Here is a 21,766-nt window from a genome sequence, read left to right as displayed (position 1 = left end):
AACTGGAATTTCCATGGTTTGCCCCTCAAACCCTGTAACTAATTAGCACCAGACAAAACGACACCAGGTACCCATTTAACTGGCAAAGAGATTTTCTCTGCCTCATGCACAGTTAAGTTCTAGAACAACCGCTTCCTGACCTTGCCCCTCATTGTAAGAGTAAAAAGCACATGCCTGGATGGACATTTAACATGCTAATGAGACATGGGACACATGAAGAAAGCATGTAGTTCCACTTCTCATGGGCCAAAAAATCCCCACCTCTGCATACTCAGAGGTCACGGTCGGAAGTCATCTTTTCCTGCCTCAACTTCTCTGAAAGTGTTTCCCGGCTTTCTGTTCAACGAGCAGCAGCCATCTCTTCTCCCTTCAGACACAGCTCCAGTCCCACTGGGCGCTAATTTAGAAATCTCCCAAGTCCCAGTTCTGTGGGAGTTGTCTTGATTTCTACCCTGGATGTTCCCAAGAACTCAGGGCGCTGAACATTCCTTCATTAAGTTTAATTTATTAGACAAACCTTTCATGGAAATTTACTTACCTTAGCCCTTGATTACATAAAGTTAACTGTAAAAGGAAATGGTTTCAAGATACACAAATTTATGTTTAACCACTTATCTAGGTGTGAATCCCTGGATAAATTTCTGATCTCTGTGAGATTCATTAGTTATGTGTACAAAAACAATCAAATGGGATAATATGAGTGAAGCGCCTTTCACAGTAAAATAAATATTAGTTGCATTTATATTATTTATATTACTTTTGATATTTTTCTAATGATGTAATTTTATCATTAACTTTTTATTGTCTTTACAATTAGGCATCAACATATATGAAACACTAAAAACACCAAAATATAAAAAAGTTTCTACATATAATTAAAACTCTGTCATTGTTATTTCCATTCTATTCACCTGTTTACGTGCACAGTTTCTTACAAATATTAACATTCCATGAGTTTCATTTTTGTTTATGTTGGTAATTGGATTACTGCCTAATTACTTCACTTCTAAAGGCAAGATCTGTGTTTTTCTGACAATACAGAACCCAAAGCAAAACCTTGGGTAAAGGTTTAATTGGGATATACAATCTTAGGGTTGCAAAGTTGAGGGCAAAAAGGAAAGTAGGCTGGTAAGGAAGAAAAGCAAATGCAAGATAGTGCATTTCTGAGCTGTTCACAGCTTGAAATGAAAACACAATTGGTAGTTTAATAATGAGAAATGTTTTCCAGACAGGCCATGTGGGAACATTGTGACAATTCTGTCCCTCAAGGGGAGAAAAGGAAAGGAATTATCTGTCAAATCATCAAGTCTTCTTTTTCTCAGAGGTCCAAGTTTGTACCCCTGTGCATTATATCTCTCTTTTCAAAATTGTGTTAACCAACTCTGCTTGACCAGTGGGTAGTCGATATTGTAATTCAGTGAAACTCTTACTGTGTCTATGGGCAGAAGTGTCCCCTCCACTGGAACCTCGCATCTCTTGCCGGACAAATCCAAAAGTCGTGGAGAAGTAGAGTACACATCCGTAAGTGAAGCCCTGGGAGTATTAGTGAGAGAGGAAAATCCTAAAGCCACAGCTTGGTTCCCTAACCCATGAATTCTCACAGCTGGGGATGCAAAATTGAAGATCAGAATTGATTCAATGCACATGAGCCGCTGGGCTGAGAGCTGGTGCTGCCCCAGCCTTCAGCAGGCTGTCCGCCATTCTTCAGGCCAGGTGTTTCTAGGTGGTGAAGTATATGGTGATGTAATGGGCACAGCCAGGGGCCCGCAAACGGGGTTTCTGTAACGGGGTCCAGACCTTGGGGTGTCCAAGAAAAATATAAGACTTTCTCCCACTCCCCCCAACGCAGGTCACCATGGGGGATGGCAGACCTGGAGCAAGGCCATTGAGAGTTACTTTGTGTATCAATAACAGGCCAGCTTCAACCTGACTTGGAGCAGGGCCCTTGAGAGTCATTTTGCATGTCAATAACAGCAGGATAGCTTCAGACCTCAAGCGCAAAGACAGGTATTTTGCATCTCCACAAGGCTAACCAGGATGGTTTGCATAAACTTTAATGCAGGAGATACCTGGAAAGGGAGAGACAGGGCCTGTGTGTGAGACAACGGGACACGGACTCGGGGAAACAATGCAAAGACCATGCTGGAAGGAAAGGGGAGGAAGGACTCTTGCTAATGGGCCATGAGAAGGTGCCACGTGGTTTGAATTAAGAGCTGGAGATCGCCGTGACACAGCGGATGGTGCTGGGAACCCCATGAGGCCTGCATAGCCAAGCCCTGGACTTCCGTTCTTCTTCTGAAGGATGGTACCCCTGACTGGGCAAAAAGGGGGGACAGGACTGTGCGCATTGGTGGATGTTTTAAAGAGATTTCGAGATTTTAACAGTGACATTTAGCCATTATTCAAAACTTGTATAACTTTTGAATAAATAGTTCCTTTCCTTTTCACTAAACTCTGCCATTGAGAGTCATAATTTTAAGGGCAGCAGGCAAAGGACCTACAACTGAGGGAGCCCAGGGAAGGGGGGCGTTGTCTGGTAACAGCATCTGGGGCTCACCCCGCCAACGGGTCTGTTGTTCGGTGACAGTAAGACAAATAAATCTCATGCTCATTAGCACAGTGTCATGTTGCCTTTACCATAAAGTAGATTATGTTTTCCAAGGAAATTTTGTCAGTCATACTGTATCAGTGGGTCAGGGATTCTCTAGGCTATTGGACGGTACTAAGGAGCAAAGAAGGCAAGCCTAAATCCAAAGACAGTATCTATTGAAGAAAAGATGGATTCTGTCTTCTGCAATATAAAAGACCTGTATAATTCACTCTCCACCGGTGGGCTCACTTGTCTTCCCTGAAGAATTGTGTCCTATTAGGAATTCACAGTGATAGAGCTGTCAGCCTTATTGATGGGGAGCTTATAGTTTCAGGCCCATGCAAAGCTCCCAGCCTTGCTCCCATGTTTGTCTCTTTCTGGGCCCTTGCAGGGACACTGAGGTGACTAAGGGAAGGAGATAGCCGATGGCCCTTGCACAGGTTACACGCCTGGGAGCGCCACCTCAGGCTGGCCCCACGCTTGGGGGATACCGTCTGCCTCCTTCCAACCTTCCTGAGCCTGGCTTCTGTTTATTTCTTCCCGTCAACTCTAGGCTCCCTTTAGAGATAGGCCACCAAGTAACAAATTGTGTAATTTTGGTGATTCTGCATATGACTTTAATTCTCCGCTACCAGCATTTAAAACGAGCACTGTACAACATAAAAGTGAGTCATAAAATTTATGCTAATAGCTGAAATCTTTCATTGCCTTTATTTAGAATGATATTAAATAACAAATAAAAAGTGCCATATCAAATCAGAAGAGAAAGTGTGAAGGAAAAGGCAAAGCTTTCTCTGCACCTGTAAGTGCCCTTGTTTTCATGCTCTTTGAGCAGGAGGCCCTGGACCTTCACTTTGCACTGCGCCTCCCCAGCAGTGCAGCCAGCCCTGTTCCCCAGGAGGCTCTGATGTAGCACAGGGAAACTCTGAGAACCTTTGTTCTGACACATCAGGAAATCAATGAGAAGGCTTTGCTGGCTGTTTGCATCCCTCAGTGACACACTTCCATCTGAGAAGAGAATCACAGAGAAGGTCTGTGGAACTATTGCGCCCATTCTGAGGCAAAATCCCATTTATTGCGCAGCTTCCATAGGTTACCCTATAACCAGAGGATTTTACGGTATTTTAATGTCACCAGAAACCCCTTATCAGGGATGTCAAGTTTCCTTTTCTGGGTTCACCTCCACTCTTGAAAAAGGTGTGGATCTCTTTGGGGAAGGATCAGAGGAAAAGGTATTCTTATCTACTTGTGGTGGTATTCTCCTCAAGAGATTGCATTTCCCCTTTAAATTAGTAGATTCTGAGTCTGCGAGCCTAGTTTGATCTAGAAATTGTATGAAGGACTATAACTTGCCATTTCAGCCTTCTTGTTCACACAAAGCAATACCCTGAGTTAAAACCCATCCATTTCACACCGAGATATTTGAAGACCAATTCCATAGATTCCTACAAATACAGGGAATCTATATTGCCTCTCAGGCCTTCCTGCTGTTTTTTGTTTTGTTTTGTTGTGTGTGTGTGCATGTGTGTGCATGTGTGTGCACGTGCGCGTATAATCTTGTCTCTGACGATTAACTGGTTCCATCTAGATTCTTCCATTTTGAATGTCAATATTTCCAGTGATGTGAAACCCCAGGGAGATGGCAGCATCTCTCACTCCTAAATCTGGCCTTCTTAAAAATATGGTGCTCCCTTCAGTAACCTTCTTTGGGCCTTCCCAAGGAGCATGTAGTGAAGAGAGCTTCAGTTCTTTCAACGGAATCCATTCTATTTCCACCTCGCTGACTTTTGTCCTCTTCCTCAATAACACGCCAGTGAAGTTCGAGCATCTTTCCCTCGTCTATACTAGGGTATGACTATGTCCAGGCTTCAGTGTAGTACCTGTGTCCATTAGTAAAATTAGCTGCTGGCCAGGATGCTGAATTCCAAATAATGAGTGAGTGGCCTACATGAATCAATTCTCAGGGCTTCATTCTTACATTCCTCCACCCTGGCTTAACACCCTCAAGATCAATCTCAACTCACATTTCTTCTTAGTTTCATTCATATAATTAGCCAGATCTTGAAACTGCTTTGAGTGCACATTATTTCTGCCTTAATCAGTTTTCACTCTTCTACACAGATGGCACCCAGACTGTGAGTGCAGTGAGGCGAGAGTCCCATGGGATACCCTTGGGAGAGAGAGAAGAGCATTTACCCTCCCACCCTCTGCCCTCCCACTCCGATACCTGTGCTGCAAGGTTGAAGGCGCTCCCACACTGTCAGTCCAGGGTGGGGGAGAGGGGCGGGGAATCCTTCACGTTGACTGCAGTATGGACTGTCTATCCTGTACCATGAGCAAGGATAGCACCATGATCCAAACCCAGAGTTGAACAGATCCTCTTATATTTCTGGCTAAGATCCTCTTATGTTTCAGGAAAAAAACAAACAAACAAAAAAATAAAACCTGTTTTATATACTGATTTCTATTGCATGGGTTTACCTGGAACAAAGTAGCAGGACAGCCTTAAAGAAAATGCTTGAACTGGGTACCTCAAGTTGATGGCCATTCTTTCTGAGGTCCCTATAGGCAAAATCTCATGCCCTGCACATGAAAGGTAAGTGGAGAAGGAGGTTGCTGTCTCCCATCTTTTACAATTTAATGCCCATCCTGAACCCCCATCTATTTTAGTCTTTGGAAAGGAGTGGAAGGAGACAGAACACCCTTGAAGGATACTTCATTAAGACTGGGGTATCAATAACTGTAAAAAGTGGTATACAATTGAAAGAAGGGGAATATGCAGGACAAATAGAAATAACCTTTCATGGAATTGCTGCATTTCTCCAGATGGCTCACCTGAGATATGCAGTCCAGACTGAGGTTATTTTGTCTCTTCCCAAAAGCCACTTAAACCTGGCCCTTTAGTTTTTGATAAAACAATCACTGCACAACACGTTGAGTGCATCATATACCCCATGAGATTAGGCCCACCGATGCGTATATGTGTGTTTCCCCCATCCTGGTACCGGGTATTGCAAGTATCAAAGTCACCTGGGCACTGGTATTCAAAAGACCCAAGAAGTGCGTTCACCACATCTCCCTATTCAGACCTGATCGTGACATAGGACCTCTGCTCCGGCCACGGGGAGAGGCACCTTAGCCTAACTCATTGTTTCGTTGATTTTTGAAAGCCAGCCCGTAAGTTCTTGTAAAATTAGTCAAGGCTCTCTAATTAATCTTTAGACTCACTTGGAAGAGAGGAAGAAACATTACTTGTGTCATCACAGCGGTCATCACGAAGTGGCCGCCATCGGAGACCTCTTCAATCTCCTTTGAGACCCTGTTCCTGAACAGACTCAGAAACCTCTTAGAGAAGGTCCTTACCCGCTTCCCCCAGGAGAGGGCGCCAGAGTACCACCCATGTTGCGCTCCTGCCGGTCTGTCTGCGCTGATTGTCCCTGACTACTTTTCCCTTGCCAAGGAATTTGTCAGTCAGGACCCAACTTGATGCTGCCGTTTGATGAACTTGATCTCCTAGGGGGGTTTAATTGGACTCCACAGCCAGAGCAAGGGCCACAGACAACTCTCGACAATGGGGTCTAGTAAATAATCTTATCACCTACTATTCCCACACCATCACTATAAACCCAGAGAACAACCGCTGTGGCTTCCTGGGCTGCCCGGGCCCTTGCCAGGATGGTTCGGGCCTGTTTTCACACCGGGCCAAACTTGTTGGAGCCCAACTAGTCCTCAGGTGAGGAAGGAAAGGGTCTCAGGTGTGCATGCTTGTTCATAGCCTACCATTCCCTTCTTCCTCAGGCAAAACCAAGGCAATTTGTCACGAGGGTTCCTGTAGTGGCGTTTTGCCCCTCTCCCAACTCACCAGCATGGCTCACTAAGTTTAACAGGATTGCCACTTTGTTTTGACAGAAGAGAGTCACAACGATCTTTCTAGGATATAGGATGAAAAGATCTTAAAGGCGCTTTGCACACTTTTTCACAAAAGCAACAAACTTCCGTTCCTTGCTGAATTGCAGAAAGTCTGGGCAGGGACATGCTTAGAGCCAACTTATAACACCATTTAATGCAACTCAGCATGTGAGGGGTCCCACGTTTTGGAGCCCCACAGTTTAGGGTCTCATCACTACAGGACCATGGGTAACAGGCTAGAGCTGCTTCCCTAGCGTTTGTTAGAGCCCCTTTGCAGGATTTCTAATTCGATTCAGGAGATTGGCCAAGGAGTTGAGAGACTAACAAAAGGAAAGGACCAACGATTCCCCTGAGAACTGAAAGGTTTCTGCAAACAGTTTGTAAAATAATGTTTGATTCTAAGTACAGATAAATGATCAAAGGAGTATTAATTTTGAAGGATTTAAGTTCAACTATATATTTGTGTACCCAAATTTGCCTTCTTATTTCTTCAGAGTATAAGAAGCTTCAAAAATGTTTGGAATTCCTTGAGGGTAGAGAAATGCTTTAACTTAGTATTTAGTGTATTTACTAAATATTTAATGTATTCAATGTGTTTAGTGTATTTACTTCAATAAATGCTTAATATTTTTAGATGTATAGTAAATTTTAGTTGAATGACAAACTCAATATAGCTTATGTTTCATCCATCAGCCTCACTCACTAAATATTTGAATAAGAAGCATGAAAAACTGATAGAATTGAACATCAGGCCTACTTTGGTAGGCAGAATTCTAAAGATTTTTCTCTCTGCCAAAATTCCCTGGTTATTCGCTCAAACACTATGTATTGCTGTGAAGGGACTTCGCATGTGAAATTGAAGAGACTAATTAATCAACTTTAAGACAGAATGATTATCTGGGATTATTCAAGTGGAGACGTGAGCATCTCAGTGCAGAAGAGTCCATCAGAGAGATGTGGCAGAATAACATGGAGGGGAGCGGAGGCAGGAGGGAGGTCGGGGAGGTTGGAAGCTGAGGATTCAAACTACCTTTGCTGTATTTAGAGATGGAGAAAGGGGACAACCTAAGCAATACAGGAAGCTGGGAATGACTTTCAGACAACAGCCAGCAAAGAAATGGAATGTCAGTCCCACAACCACAAAGAACTGAATTTTCCTAACAACTCACATAAGCTTGACACCAGATTCATTCTTAAAGACTCCAAAAACGAAGGAGGCTTGTCAGTGTTAACCCTGACCTTGTGACACCTGGGGCAGAAAATCAGCTGAGCCTAGAACTCTGACCTTCAGAACTTTGAGAAAAATGGGTGGCGGTGTTTTTTTTTAAGCCAATAATCAAGGGAAAAAATTACTCAATGACTTTATTAAATATAAAATGTGTATTTAGAGTATTTTTAGAAATAACAAATAGCCATTTCATGTTGAAATTCTCTGAGATGGCAAAGTATACAGCTACTGTGAGGCATGAGCTCCTATTTTTCACAGTAGTCCTTGTCTGTTTTCTGCATCTTATTTATAAACTATAGTAGTATTCTATGTAATTATGTTTGGCACCAGCTTTCATGTGCATGTATGTAACAGTACATGTGGCAATCCAACTAATGGTTCTTTCTTTTGCTGAGAGATAATTGATGACATGCACAAAATAATTATTTGGCAAATGAAAGTAAAAATTAGTATATATTTGTATAGCTATTAAGAAGATTATCTCTCTGCATTCCAATTATTCTATATAAAGTGTATACCTTCATTAATTTTTATTTTATGGTTTGCTTGGGAAGGATTTCTATAGCTTCTTTCTGATTTTTACTTGATTTTTCAACAATGATTATGATTGTCTACTCTGCAAACATTTTAGAATAGGTTAAATATAAGAGAATATATTATGCTGTGATTTTTTTTAACGTTGGTTGTAGGCAACTAGTAAATTAGTCCACACCAGAAGGGAAATGGTCTAAATTCTTTTATTAAGCAATAAACAAATGCAAGATTATAATTAAAAATTTACATGCTACTACAGAGACCATTTAAACCTTAAGATTGCAAAATTATAATGTATCCTTTATTGCAGAACACTAATGCTTTTTTTAATGCAAAATAATCAATGTGGCTATGTAAGCAACCTCTTTACTCCCCCCACTTTTTTAATCTATACATGCTTTTTATCCCAACTGTCTGGTTATTTTAGATTATGCAAATAACAGACTTGCCTGATGCATTATTTATGCTTATAATCATAAGAACAAAAGATTATCTAAATACTGTACAAGATAACAAAAGAATTCTCTTCTGTCCTGAAAAAATTTTTCTCTTAAGGTAAGGGATATATTATTTTTCCATTTTCTATAAGTACAGTATAAGCACTACCTGATAAAATGTACATTCTTACACTTCTAAATAAATTCTTACAGTCAATTGTCAGCAAGATGTCCTGACATGGAAGACATAAATGTATCTTGCATTAAAATTATCTTTATCTAGCAAAGTTGTAGAGACCATTATTTTTATGCTTTTATCAACTATTATAAGGAAAAAGTTTTTGTGGTCTGGCGTACTGGACCCTTTGCTGCAGTGAAAATAAACAGCTTGGAATGCACAGTATGCAGCAGTCTCATGATTTAACTGGCAATGATACCATTTCTCCTGTGGGCTGGCACACATATGTGGCTTTCATAGAGATTGTGTACAGATTGTCACTTTCCTTCTAACTTTTCCAGCTACTGCCATTCTCAATGATTTCTTTAAGATACCTAAAAGAAACTTGGCAAATAGTGATGCAGAGCAATTTATGGAGAAGGGAAAAGGTAGGTCTAGGTTACACCAAGGAGTTAATGTGCCTACTATTAACAATTATAAAGGCAATGTTACCACTCTAGCTAATAATTTGTGATTGTACAGTGTAACATAATTTACAAAGTAATGAACATGTTTAAAAATGGTTAATTACTTTTTTTGTTAAACAAACAAAAAAAGAGCACACAAATGGAAGTAAAAATGTTTAGCTGACTGGGCTTTTATGTCTTGGTAGTGAAATTTACAAATGATTTCTATATGCTTGCTTTTACATTGGTAGATAACAGGATAACATACTAAAACTTTTGAATTATATGTCTCCAGGATCAGAAGCAGAAAAAACTATTACAAAAGTTAATGAATCCCTTGAAAATAATTGCATATACTTTGCATAACATTGTAAAGTTTAGGAATAATTTTTTTTTCTTGTGTCAACTGTGCATGAAAGCAAATCAGAAAAAGTTTTATAGGATAGGAGTTGTTATAGACCCCATTTTCAAGGTAAGGAGATGATATCTGGGAATAATTAAGTTACTTTGCCTAGGAAATCCTGACTAGAAAGTATTAGATTTGAGATTTTTTTCAATCATTTTTACTAAAAACTCATTTCCACTATAATTTCTAAAACCTCTTATCTCTTTAGCAACATTTTGTCAGAAAACACTTGAAGTCATTGATTCTTATATATTTAAGGGCCTTAAAAATAACAAAATTATCTTTCATCCCATATGATAATCTTAAAAGATGACCATCACATATTATTTCTGATACTGGATAAGTTTTAAACTTATTAGAAAATGCTTCTTTTTAAAATTGACACTATGTTTTTTAAGAAAAGAAATAAACACAGTTAGTAGGTGGTAAAGAATTAATAAAGAAAATCAGCTGCTAGGCACTTTATTCTGGCAGATTTAGATCCAAGTAGTTTTTATATTGCAGAAGAAAACTCAGAAATATACCAAAACGTATGTGGTCCTTACTGTTTACTGCTGTAATTAAGAAAGGAAATAATATATAATTTAAGTGATTAAAGAAAGTATATGCCATAGTCATTTTCTAAGCACTGCCAACATAATTGACAAAAACACTGTTATATTTCTTACATTGATAACTCATTGAACACTCCCTGTTTTATTATCTGAATAATATTAACTACATAGATAGATAGATGATAGATAGATATGACAGAAATCTTTAAGATTTTATTTATTTATTTATTTTTTTAGAGAGAGGGGAAGGGAGAGAGAAAGAGACAAAACTTGATGCAGGAGAGAAACATCGGTCAATCGCCTCTCACACGGGTGGGACCGGCCCTGCAACCCCGGCATGTGCCTGACCCAGACTCAATGCAGCACAACCGACCAAGCCGTGCCGGGCAGGGCAGAAGTCAGGGTTTTATACAGTTTGCTTTATGTTTGTTTTTCAGTCTTTATTTGGAAACATTCTTGGGAAAGATAAAAAACTGTCTGTGAATAAACAGTGAGTCTCTGAAAATCCTTCTTTCTTTTTGTTTAATTTGCTTTCAATCCTGAAAGAATAAGGAAAAAATATAGGTATTGTAGGGGAAATTTGGCCAAGATTATATCTTCCACTCTAGCATCCTTTTCTGGTTTTCAGGATTAAGATCCTTTAGAGAAATTTTTTAAAAATGATAGTTCTTTAGCCTTTATAAGATATGATATCTTGCCCTGGCCCAGTAGCTCAGTTGGTTAGAGTGTTGACCCCGTACGCCAAGGATATGGGTTCGATCCCAGGTCAGGGCACATGCAAGAATCAGCCAATGAATGCATAAATAAGAGGGGCAACAAAACATTCTCTTTCTCTCTTCTCTCAAACCAATACAAGACATGCTATAAGGGAGAAAACATTTTAGTTCTCAATCTATGGAAAGCTGATGAATAAAATAAACATAGATTTAACCTGACATTAATGTAAGAAAATTACAAGAAGACAGATTGTACTTCAAACAGAACCATTTTCTGACAGAGCTTTCTTCTAGAGCTCTCGGGTTCCCATCACAGAAATGAATCACTGGGTGAGCATTACACAGAAAGACTAAGTGAAGCACACATTAACTTAAGTGACTTCAAACATCATTTCCAATTTGAGGTTATGTGAGGTTGCAGAAATCCTCATTTTATGACCCTGCTAGAAATTACGAGAATGGAACCAGATGACATCAACATTGTTTTTAGTACTTTCCAAATCTGTGATTTTATGAGAAACATTTCTTTGTCTTGGGAATTGTTATTCTAGAGGGAAAAGGTGGGTCTCTCCTAACTGAAACTCTCTCTTGGCTTCCTTTGTTTCACTTGCATTCTCATACCTTGGACTCTTATTAAATCCTTCATTTTTTTCTCTCATCATAAAATACATATATTTTTTTCTTATAACATCATCTTGTCCTCCTCATTAGAAAGTGACTTTCTTAGCAGCCAAAACCTTTCTTGTTTTGTCTTTGTATTTCTAGTATTAACAGCATACTAAGCATGGAAAACAAAAAACAAACAAACAAAAAACCCCTTTAAGGTAGATACTGTTTTTATTTACATTTACAGGTAAGGAATCCAACACCCCAATCACACAGCCAGTAGGTAGCAGGGTTGGGATCTAAACCCTGACCAACTCTCCAAGCCAGTTATAATCTATGGTTCATTCATAAGCAGGAAGCCACATTATGGAACCCAGATATATCAAGAAAGAGGTGGAAACAGGCTCAGGTGAGCACTCAAGAATCAGGGTGTGTCCATGTACAGAAATCAAAGTAAGACAGTAAGTCCAAAGTAGATGGGCAGAGAACCAGGAGGGGAAATTACCCAAAGCATAGACAGCCCGTTAGTGTAATAGGACAAGGGGCTGTACGCCTGCTCCCAGCCGTATCCTGACAAGCAGTGTGAGGATGTTCGAGGCCCTCCAAGCCTCAGCATTCTTCCACGTAAGATAATAAGGTGTAGCTATCTTTTTGTCTCTGTTCCCTTTGAACGCTAAGGTAATGATCAAGAGCTCAGACAGCAATTTGAGACAAGGATTAAAAATTCAGGCAAGGCAAATAATCAAAAGCTCAGGGAAATTGGTTTTAACCTGAAAGTCTAGGTGGCAATATGTTAGTGTAGCAACTTGAAGGTAACTGTTACAAGGAACCCTTGATAACCGGGAAAGGTGCCTCTGCCCGACCTGCATTTTTAGAAAGTTTAAATTCTAGAGGCAGTAGGAAAAAAAATACTAAAGTCAAGTTCTTCCTGTACCTGACACTCATGTGGGTCACAGGAAACCTAATACTTCTTAAGGCATCATGTTATAAAATAAAGAGCCTAGAAATTATAATTTAAAAGATTGGGAATAATGATTGTTCTATCTTAGATTTATGACCATTTTAACATAGCTGCTTTTTATTTCTTCTTATGCATTATTTTACTAAGGTTGCCATAACAATGGACCAAAAACTGGGTAGTTTCAAACAACAAAAATTTATTCTTTTACAGTTCTGTAGGCTTAAAGTCTGAAACCAAGATGTGAGCAGATTCAGGGCCAGATTCTCACTGAAAGTTCCAGGAGAGACCATTCCTTGCCATTTTCAGCTTCTGGGGATCGCTGGCAATCCTTGGCATTCTTCGCCGATAGCAGGATGGCTTTTGTCTCGGATCCTTCCGCCTTCCACGGCCTCAGCCCTCTGCGTCTTTTCTGTCTTCACGGTGTTATGCTTTGCCTGTGTCTCTCCGAGTTTCTCTCTTATAAGCACACCCGTCATTGAACCAGGGACCACTCTAATCCAGCGTGGCCTTATCTTAACTCATTATATCAGCAATTACCCTATTTCCAAGGAAAGTCATATTCTGAGGTTCCGAGTGGAAAGAAGCTTTGGGAGTTACTATTCAATCCAGCGCGCGGTGCAATGAAAAAGACACTGCTCTAGAGGCTGAGATGCATGAGGCAATAATAGAATCATGCATATATCAGAAACTCTAAAAACTTTGTTTGTAAAGGATGCTTAATTTCATAATTAATTTTGTAATCCTATGACTTTCGACTACAACTTCACATTTCTTGCTAACATAGCAAGCTTCAACCAGAGGATGTGGCCAGTTCACCTTTCAGTTTTCCTTTTTTTTTTTTTTTGACAATATGAACAGTCTAAGAATTCATCTTTCTAACTAAAAACTTATGAAATGACTTCTATAACCTCAGCTGATTTCAAATGAAACCAGAGATTCTGTGGTGGTCTGCAAAAGATTAGCCTTCCCACCATAATGCTTAAAACGGTGACTGGGAGTTTTCCCTCACTGACCACTGGTCATAGTGTGTAAGGTGGCGAAACCATAGGTTTTGACTCAGTAGCCTTCCATAGCAGAGAGGTTTCTCTGAATTAACCATCATTGTATGTAATGTGTTGCCTTGGTACTAGCTGTTAATGAAGCACAAAACATTATAGTTTATGTTAAAGTTATTTGAACATGAATAAAATATTTTATTAAAGTTTAGTATCCATATTTTAAACTTAATCAATAACTAAAACATAATAATTAAAGGGATTTGCTTATATTGTCCTGATGTTACCATTAATTGTTGGCTAAATTTTAAAATGATGGAGAAAAATGAATTTCTAAAGAATTTCAAATGAATTACTGTGTATTGATATATTACTAATAAGATGAAAGACAACAATAATAGAATTAAGGAACAGAGGAAATATTAGAAAACATGTTTATGTCAAATTCAGAATATAAACAAAAATAAGAGAATTCTGTCTGTTTAGAATAAGACAATACTCTAAGTTTTTATAGTTATACAAATTACTTTAAAGTATGAAGTGGCTCCCTGGCTGGGTGGCTAAGTTGGTTGGAATATTGTCTCATGAACCAAAAGGTTGCGGGTTCAATCCCAGGTCGGGCATATACCCAGGCTGTGGGTTCCATCCTTGGTCGGGGCATATAAAGGAGACAAGGAAAGGGTGTTTCTCCTGCACATCATTGTTTCTCTCTCCCTCCCTTCCTCTCCCTCTAAAATCGATGAATATATCCTCAGATGAGGATTAAAATACTAATAATAAAAAATAAAATATAAAGTAGCAAAAGTAGATAATAAAATTTAATGATTTTTATTTGTTATTTATAAAGATTATTGTGTCTTATATAGTAGCAACTTAAATTTGGTGCCAAAATTTCTCTTTATAATAAATATTTCTATCTATATGTAAAAGATGTTACATATATTTCCATTTAATGGAGAAGCTGTCAAAGTTTGAGAATAAATTTGTTCCATTATGATCTAAATTACCCTTTCAATGTTATTTCCCAGGATTTTTTGTGCTCATTTTCAGTCAAGTTGACATACAAATATGACACTTTGTAGTATATTATCTGTTATTCCATATTTGTTTTTATGGTTTCCACTGGTCAGAATATGTGTCTTCCCATTTCTTATTTTCTAATTTATACTCCTACCTAATATTCTAGGTCCATTTGAAAAACCTGATTTTACAGAATTGATGACAATCATTTTCTAGGCACTGTACATTTTAGAGATGCCACATGTGTGGTAAGATTTTGATGCAAACCCATGTTTTCCTCCTCACTACAATTACCCAGGATCATATAGTAGGTGCTAAATAAATTAATGTACATTGAGTAATTGCATCAACTTAAAATAAAGGTATTTTTAAAAAGTTAAACAAGCCAGAGTTTTGATGTCTCTCATTATTTGTCCTCAGAAAACATGGAGAAGCTATGGTGCCAAAGCAGTGTGCATTGATATTTTTCTTCTTTAATAAATAAAACATTATGAAACTAAAACAATTTCCAGAAACTATATTGCAAAAATAAAGAAAATATTAAAGTATGTTGTCATTAAAAGGAGACTTGATGGAAAAAGTAAAAAGACTGAGGAGAACTTCAGTACTTCAAAAAAAAAAAAGATAAATGCTATATGTCAAGTGTGAGACCCAGTAATACCTGATACTAGCTTCTAATGCCCAACTTACTTATAACAGATTTTACAAACAGCATCACTTGTTCCAAAATGATTTAGCATGGCTCACACAGATACAACATTATAAAAGTATACTCGAACTGAGACATAAAAATAAAAGGAAAAAATAAAATCCGCTACAGTGATATTAAACAAAGCTATTATCAGAGCTGTCTGAAAAAGAAATCAAACTATAAAAGGCTATAGAGCCTTCTTATCTGATACATTTCAGTTGGACTCTTATGTCTTTTAGAGACAAATAAAAAAAAAGTTATTTACAATGCCCATGATAAAAGCAAACCAATTTACTCAGAAGTGCAATTATTCCTGTCACTAAAACCCAAAAGCAGTTTCTCCCAAGGGTCATGATAAAAAGGACACTGTAAAATATAATGAAATATGTCTTGAAGAGTATCTTTATGACAGACAGCACTGAGAGGGTTTTTTCACGGCACCCCTCATTACGTACTGACAGTCTAGCTATACAATTCTCTGTGTAGTTTAATAGAAGCAGAGATATTTAAATAACTGAAAAAACAGATGTGCAAGACATCTTTCAAAAATTCTTCATAAAAACATCTTTAACTCACTCTAGCTCTTTAGAGAAATTTGGTGGCATTAAACGTAATTGATTCATTCAGCGAATAGGTATCAGGCATCTATGATTTATACAACACTGTATTAGTAACGGAGGAAGCACCGGAGACAAAACAATTCCCAGGAATCAGTTATTCTGTGATGTCAATAAAATGTAAATACACATGATAGATGACCTGAAGAAAATTATACATTGACATTGTCTTGTGAAAGCTGAAGGCACATCAAGGCCTGGATTCAATTCCAGGGATGCGCTCTTGGCAAGGGTCAGGCGTCTCTTCAGAAACTAGGTTTGAATTGCTCTGGCCTGTTGGTTAATGAGCACTTGCTGAATCTTCTACTGTTTTAGCATAGGCACAATGCCTTTTTTGGAAGAGATTTAATCCCACTCTAGTTCAGGCTTTAATCCAAAATAAGCATCCTATTGACATTTCTACCACAAAGGTGGCTTAAAAACTAACAATCCTTAGTTATATCTTCCTTACAGGCATCACAGGAGACATGTTGGGGGTGGGAGAGATGCAAAAAAGGAGACCAGTCAGATCTTGGTTTTCTCCAAACATATCTCAGCCACAAAGGGCTCTCTGCTAAAATGTAAGACATCTTTTTGACAAGTAGTTCTTTTTAATGTGTTTGAAAAACACTGCACTCTTCTGAACTATTTCCAAAATTTTATTTTTCTCTACAAAAATCATAAATACATCTATTCAATAAGCATGTACTGTTCACCTACCACTTTGCAGGGTTTTTGCCTCCTGGAGATTAAAGTCTATGCTAAGTCCCCCAAGTGCACCCAAGATGTGGCTGCAGCTGGGTAACCGCTACCTCAGAGATACAAGTACCATGCTCAGCTCCTGAACAACGTGGGCAGGGTAGCCAGACCAAAGGGGAGTGGACAGAGAGTCGAGGAGCCCATAGGTATCAGGTAGCTTTTGAATGGAGACTTAGAAAATGAAAGAAGCAAGAAAACAAGGTGGATAAAGTGGTTTTAAGCAATAGAATGAGTGAGGAAGGGCATGTCAAGCAGCATAGCAATGAGAAAGAAGAGGAGTTTTGTGGCTGGAATGCCCATAAGGGAAGAAATGAGGTGTTAGAATTAGGAACAGGTGCCGTCTATAGCAGCCAGTGAGTTTGACCAAGAGATCTGAACCGAAGACAAGGGGAGACCAAATGAAACCAAACTACACAAAAACTTTAGAAGAATGACATAATTTACGTTTTAAAAATATTATTTTAGCATTATTTTGGAGGATACAATTAAAAACTAAGGACAGAATCAAGCACAGAAATTAGAAGGTTATGGCAACAATCTGGAAGAAAATTAATGGAATCTGAATTAAACCAGAGAAATTGTCATGAAAGGATGGAAGTATAAAAGACATAAAAGGGTGGGACTTCTTGACTTCTATGACTTCTATGGACTATCCTGTTTTTTCCCTTCTAAACATACAGCAATGTAAATATTTTGTGTCACTTCTCTCTGTAATTTTATTTTCACTTTCTGATTCATGTATATATAGTCAAGCTTTAAGAAATTTGAAAAGCTACTCTTTTTTATGCACCGTATCTTACATAGCTTCCACTTGAAACTTAAACATTTAATCACTTAGTACATTCTGCCTGCATAACAAAGCTCAACATTATAATCCCCCAGTTATTACAAGATCTGTGCTGTCCTGGTTACATTTACCCTTCAATTACAATTACAATGCTTTCATCTTAACAGCCTCTAGTTTCTGAAGGATTAAGTCTCCAGGATTATGTTATAATGAGAACAAAGGTTATTGACTACTTTTCTCATTGCTTTCTGAAATGCTTTGCTAGCTAGGCAAAGTGAAACCAAATTTATGCCAAGATGTTTTCTCCCTGCAGGAAAACATCATGGAAGTTATGAGGAATCAAGAGTTTTTACTGCTTCCTGCCGAGGAGCTCCATAAACTCTTGGCCAGCGATGACGTAAATGTTCCCGATGAAGAAACCATCTTCCACGCGTTAATGATGTGGGTCAAGTATGACATGCAGAGGAGATGCAATGACTTGAGCATGCTTCTTGCCTTTATAAGACTGCCACTGCTTCCACCACAGGTAATTGTGATGCTGTTTTAATAGCTACAAGGTACTGAACAAAATGTTTTAAAATAATCTGAAGTTTAAATAAAATAACTTTAAAAATAAAAAAATTATACTGATAAGGCATTTAGGAAAATAGTAATGTTCAATGAGTACCTACATATGGCTTACGTGAATGCACGCACACGCATACATACAAACACACTTGACGGCATAAGGCCCAGCTATTTTCCAAACTAAGTCTCATGACTCTGCTTTACCATTTTTAACATTTGTTCATTTATGGAAAACATCACAAACCATTTATTATTACTTATTCACATTTTTATTTTTTGTTTTAATCATATACCCTTTTAAAGGTAAATTTGATGGTGGAAAAATGATGGGTGATGGGTTTGAATCCTATTTCTGCCACTGATCCATTCCTGTTTATATGACATAAGAATATTCCTTAACTTCTCTGATGTTTAATTTCTTCATGTATAAAATAAAATTATACTACCACATGAAAGCTTTGTGAGGCCCAAATTACATAATATATATAAAGTACCTCATCTCAATACAGTATCTAGAAGATTTTGAGACATTGTGTTTATTAATTCCTGCTTTGTTTTTTTAAAGATTGATCTATCTTTATCAATCAATCTATCTATCCACCTATCTATTCTATAGTCCAATGATATAATCATTCTCCGATGTAAATACATCCTTATGGCATTTTTTAAGGCTCAATGCATGAGATTTTAAACCTCAGATAAATAGATAGACAAGACATATTCCTGAATGGTACAGAGTTATGAAGGAACAGCATTTAAGCAATTAGAATTATGGCATCTTCAAACTGGGGCAAAGGAGAATCCAGACACCAAGGGAAACAACCACCTCGTTTTATTGATCTAGGACACAAGTGAACTGATAAGACCACCAATCCACTTTGCTTTTAGAAGAGTAGCTATTTTTCCCTGATTCTGAGCCTCATGTCTATAAACTAACTTGTAATGTTACAAAATTATCTATGCACAACACTGTTAATCTGGGAGCTCTTGCTTCTCAGGCTATCTAAAAATAAGATTCTAAGTGGCTCTTACCTCTGAAACTATAGATAAAATTGTGTGTATACATTACATACAGAGGGTGTGGGGGGCTGATAACATCCACCTGGTCCTTCATTTTGACCTAAACCACCATCAACACTTCTACTAACCCGTATATTACTAAGAATAAAAGGCAGGACATCAGGAAAGTATGACAAGCAATTATGACATATTCATAACAAGTGAAGAAGTGAAAAATATAGTCATATTATTGGAAATATGGAAAGTTTAAAAAAAACACCACTATATAATTATTGGGAAAACAAATGAAACTTTATAATCAGAGTAATAATTGTATTTCCTTTGGCTCCTGAAATGAATAAAGGAGTAAAAGCAGAGAGAAAGAATTTCTGGGAGGCCTACCTAAACAAAATATATGAGCTTATCTTACAAAGGGAAGAGAAACATGCATTTAAGCAACTGAACAAAGAATATATTGCTAAGCTGAACATTGAATTTTTCTGTACCTTCCACTTTAGGTTTTGATGCCAGATATACTGAAAGCTTGGGGATTCTCTCTCAGGACAAAAATGATCAGTGATGACTATCAGCCAATAATAGGTAGATAGCCACTATCCAATGATAGATACTGTGAAAGTTGGACTCTGTTTGTCAAAATGTGGGAAAGTAGGAGTTAAACTGGTGTTCAAAATCTCCTTCAATAGTAAGACACATACAAGAGGAAGTCAAGAATATAACAAGGACTCCATATTTTTGTGGAATGCCTTTCCTTCATACCTTCTTGCCCCACTCTTTTGTCATAAAAAATAAGGGCTTCTCCTACTTGTCAATCTCAGTGAAACTATTACATCAGAACATCATGACCATCTTACTGGTTATTTGTTCCTAAGGCTACACAACACACACGGAGTTTACATTCTTAGTGGTTCAGCTGCTTTCTCTTGCTTAGTAAAATATATTTATTATCTTTAGGAAAAAAATTACTTTGTTTCGGTGTAATTAGTAAAAAGCTTTTAAGTTGACTCTTACGCAACTTCCAATAAACATAAACATGGCATATATCTATTGTTCATTCTTCATCTCTCAAATTGGGCTTATTACAAATATAGCTTAATATATACTTTCAAACAACAAATGTACAGGAGGAAAGAGTAAAACACATTTTCTTTCATAAAATATCTTTGGTTATAGGTGGATTTATTGCACCTATAAGTAATATTAATGAATTGCATGTCATTGTAAGTATTTTCTGTACAATATGTCTAACCTTAAAAGTACAGTGGCAAAGTAGGGATTATTAATTATGTTGCAAGAAGGAAAAAACAGGTTCAAAGAGGTTTTTCAAAGGTTTTGGAGCTAGTGGAAAATGCAGTTTTTCTGCAAATCTGGGCTAGCCAGATATGAACATACACAGAGATATTTCTTCTGTGAATTTATGCTGCTTACCTGTTTGCTCTCTAAACTGGGGGATCATAAAAATATCCTGAATGGAGCAATTTTGAAAGTTCCCATAAAAAGCTGGAAAAGAAAGAAGAGCAGAGGAATAGAAACTAATATACACTTATTTCTTTTATTAGTTACAAAATATACACAGCATATATTTTATCTCATTTAATTTCTACAATATCCTTCTGGACTGAAGATTATTATTACCATTTACAAATGAGCTAATGGAGAATCAGTATGATAGCCCTCTTTCTATCAGTTTGTAGAGCTAGATTTTACTCTATTTATATAGGGTGGGGCAAGAGTGAGTTTAAAGTTATGAGTACATGAAACACAAGGTTTATTCTTTCATTATTATTTATTAATTATTGCATTATTTTCCATATGAACCACTGTCGATCTAATTTTGTCCCTACCCTGTATCTAATATTCAATGTGGTTTTTGTTCCTTCAGGGAAAGTAAGTTTTATGACAATGTCCAGCCAGATTTAAAAAGGATTTAGTAAAATTGGGGATGTTCCAACCTTTTACACAACTTTTAAAGCTTCTAAGCATTTTAAAGTCTTCAAGAAAAGCCATTATGGTAATCAGGGAACACTTTTGCCTTGATCCTGGAGCCATTAAATAGGGGTTTTTTTTCTTTTAGTCTTATAAAGGTTAATGTATAGGTCTTTTAAAATCTTTGAGTGATTTGTGGGTATATACTGTATGTATGTAATTACAAATGTAATTATATATTATAATATATCATTATATAATATTTAATTTTTATAACAAAACACAATATTGTATTTTAAAATACTAACACTATTTAAAGAAGTTAGAGAATGTATTTTTCTAGTGAGGTGAGGATTTATTTTCAAAAGTATGTAGTATTTGGACTGAGGTGAGAAATGAATCTGGCTTTTGATTTCGTAACATAATTTCTATAGAGGTAAAGATAAGTTTCAGGTGAATAAGAGAACACTATTTGGAAGGTCAGTATGAATAGCTTATAATATTGTTAAACAAAACGTAATAACTGACCAAGGCAAGAATAGGGAAAAAAAGATTTAGAGATGTTTAAGATGAGAAAGACAGAAAGGAGGTAGGGAGGGAGGGAGGGAGAGAAATACATACTTTCAGGATAAAGTTGAACTAAATAACTTGTAAATGCATTTACAGCTATGAGTTTCTATGTTTCTATTGAGTAAATGCATGGAAAAATTTCTGCAGCTTAAAAAATTAAAAATAAATACATAAACTTCAAAAACAAAGAAAACATGTTAAAAGATTGACTAGAGACACAGAATAAATTTAGATTACACTAATAATCTCATCTCATGAAGAAACTGATCAGTT

The 21,766-nt window shown here is 37.3% G+C and overlaps 1 protein-coding gene across 2 annotated transcripts in view; it reads left to right on the top strand.

The window, feature by feature from the left end:
* The window catches only part of KLHL1 (kelch like family member 1), a 340,901-nt gene that overhangs the window by 182,091 nt on the left and 137,044 nt on the right, over positions 1–21,766 (top strand). For both annotated transcript variants that reach the window (XM_054586413.1, XM_054586412.1), the window contains one exon: positions 17,727–17,939. In XM_054586413.1, the coding sequence (XP_054442388.1) occupies positions 17,727–17,939 (213 nt within the window). The remainder of the gene's footprint in view (positions 1–17,726; positions 17,940–21,766) is intronic.

Source organism: Pteronotus mesoamericanus, unplaced genomic scaffold, assembly GCF_021234165.1.
Source record: "Pteronotus mesoamericanus isolate MK-2021 breed Mesoamerican mustached bat unplaced genomic scaffold, CSHL_Meso_final contig_94, whole genome shotgun sequence".
Taxonomy (NCBI): domain Eukaryota; kingdom Metazoa; phylum Chordata; class Mammalia; order Chiroptera; family Mormoopidae; genus Pteronotus; species Pteronotus mesoamericanus.
The sequence above is the reverse complement of the archived record's forward strand: the minus strand, read 5'-3'. Positions and strand labels throughout refer to the sequence as shown.